The 2203-nt window shown below is 37.7% G+C and overlaps 1 protein-coding gene across 1 annotated transcript in view; it reads right to left on the bottom strand.

Moving 5' to 3' along the window:
• LOC117119525 overlaps nt 1-1827 on the bottom strand; it is a 5006-nt gene extending 3179 nt beyond the window's left edge. The window contains exons 1-2 of the mRNA XM_033264351.1: nt 1600-1827; nt 113-261 (exon numbers count right to left, since the gene is read on the bottom strand). Coding sequence (XP_033120242.1) covers nt 113-261; nt 1600-1702 — 252 coding nt within the window. The 5' untranslated portion in view covers nt 1703-1827. The remainder of the gene's footprint in view (nt 1-112; nt 262-1599) is intronic.
• Nucleotides 1828-2203: the final 376 nt, after the last annotated feature.

Raw genomic sequence — 2203 nt, 5'->3', positions numbered from 1 at the left:
TATATATATATATGTTTGCTTATTTTGTTTATTCTGTTTTTTCCCCTTTTTTTGCATTTAATTGATTCTTTTAATTAAAGATACTATTTATATATTATCAAAGTCTACTAACCTGGATGTGGTCTTCAATATACATTTGAGTTGTGATTCCTTCGAATGTTTTGTTGAAGAGAAAACGAGACTGATTATAGTCCATCACTGAGATAAGATGGTCCTCAAATGTGATAAGATGTCCATTTTTAATAAAACTAACGATCGTTTCTGAATACAGAAAAGCGAACTATTGTATTATGCAAAGCACAGCAAAGACTTGATATTGAAAGTGGTTCTTTGTGCTTCTAAAACACAAAATTTTGCATACAGTTGTGGCTTTAATATTTGCCTAAGTAGGACAGAAGGGTACTTGGCCTCTCCGAAAAGGAGGGTGAGGGAGTCGGGTGATCATGACACCACAGCTGCCAGCTATACGATTACATGCATTGCATCAGGCTCACATAGGCCTATGACAGGCCCGTATCCAAGTTGGGGGGGGGGGGTTATGGGTCGTGAAAACCCCCCTTTTCTAGCAACACCCCCCTCATTTCTGGCGAAACCCCCTCTTTAAATATCCCAAATAAGTCCTCCAACCCCAACTAATGCACTGCAGACCCACCCAGACACAGACATTTTCAAACATAATATCTGCTTTTATAGCATATATTTAGACCCATAAAGCACAAAATCTTCTTGCTTTGGGGGTTTCGCGGACCCCACCGGGGCTTCGACTATGGACGTTACGCCAAGAACCCCCCCCCCCTTCACCCCTTGGAAGAAACTGGCTACGGGCCTGTATGACATTTCCATACAATAATGTTTACGACTCTTCGTAAACAGCCACCGCGTTATTTAAATTATGCAAGTGTTCAGTTTACCAGTTTCACTGTGTCCAATAGTGTAACACTTGGGGCGGAGCCCTGTGGTTCACTGCGACTGGGGGATTTTTTTTAGTCCTGGCCGGTGGCCAATTCTAATATGAGTTTTAGACATGGTAATTCTAAATGTTTTAACACCGAAATAAACGACTTAAAATTAGTGGAAGATCCAGGAATTTGAAATAGAGGGACCTATTTTTAGAATTGGAGGGTATTGGCTAGCTCAGCCCTACCATGGGTGGGACTAAGATGAAAGCGTTAAAAAAATAATGATTATAGCACATATAGATGGCCGGAATAACGCTCACAAGCTAATAATTTGAATATAAATTTCTTTTTAACCTCTATTTTTTAAAAACAAATATGAATAATTGGAAGGGAGGCGGGGTGTTTCTCGCCTTAATTTCGTCAATGGATATGATATGTCCTACAGTCATGTATCAGCAAATCCTTTTGGGGGTCAGAGTTCTATATCGAGAACCCTAGGAGATAAAGGCCTAGCAGACCGCCGCACGAGAGCAAACGAGTCACTTGTAGTGGGCATGTGAATATATTTAATATAACAGCTAGGATTTTATAAAGGATATATTAGGTAAGTAGGGCCTACTAATACTTCCTTTTTTCTACTTAACATAACCATAATAATACAATTAAGAAAAGTCGACTGTAACAATACCATAATACATACCGGTAGTATGAGTGTAGATGTCATAATTAATACAGCATTTTTCCTGACCACTGCAAATACTAACAACACAGCACAGGGCTACAGAACAAGCATAAAAACGCATCGTTTCAAATTTTTTTAATTTATCAACTGTTATCCTGTAGATGAAATGGATATCAGAATTCTTGACTTAATTGTGTGTCTGCTGAGATGAAGTGAATGTATTTATAAACAGATTGATTCTCCTGACACCGACAAATATCACACCTCACCAAATAGTTCACACGTGATGTTTAGCAGTCATATGATTGAAGAAGCTTTTTATATATACATATACTGAGTCTTCCTCATATTTACTATTATGCCTACAGGAAATCGTATCCGGGTGGTGTTTCCTCTCAATGTCGCTCATTATTAGGCTCCAAATTGTGGGTAAAAAATTCAGGGTAAAAAAGTGCCTAATTCTATTTGTATTACCAATCAATTTAGATATTTTTTGTGAAGTAAAATTTTGATGACTGGTCTATCTCAGATGTTCATGAATTTAAACTTCTAAAAAAAGTTTCAATTTCACATACAGTTTGATTTCCATAGGAAATAGGTTAACGTTGTCAGCTAGCTTTCG

This window comes from Anneissia japonica, unplaced genomic scaffold (genome assembly GCF_011630105.1).
Source record: "Anneissia japonica isolate Jap-2015-1 unplaced genomic scaffold, ASM1163010v1 scaffold287892_len502923_cov169, whole genome shotgun sequence".
Classification (NCBI taxonomy): domain Eukaryota; kingdom Metazoa; phylum Echinodermata; class Crinoidea; order Comatulida; family Comatulidae; genus Anneissia; species Anneissia japonica.
The sequence above is the reverse complement of the archived record's forward strand: the minus strand, read 5'-3'. Positions and strand labels throughout refer to the sequence as shown.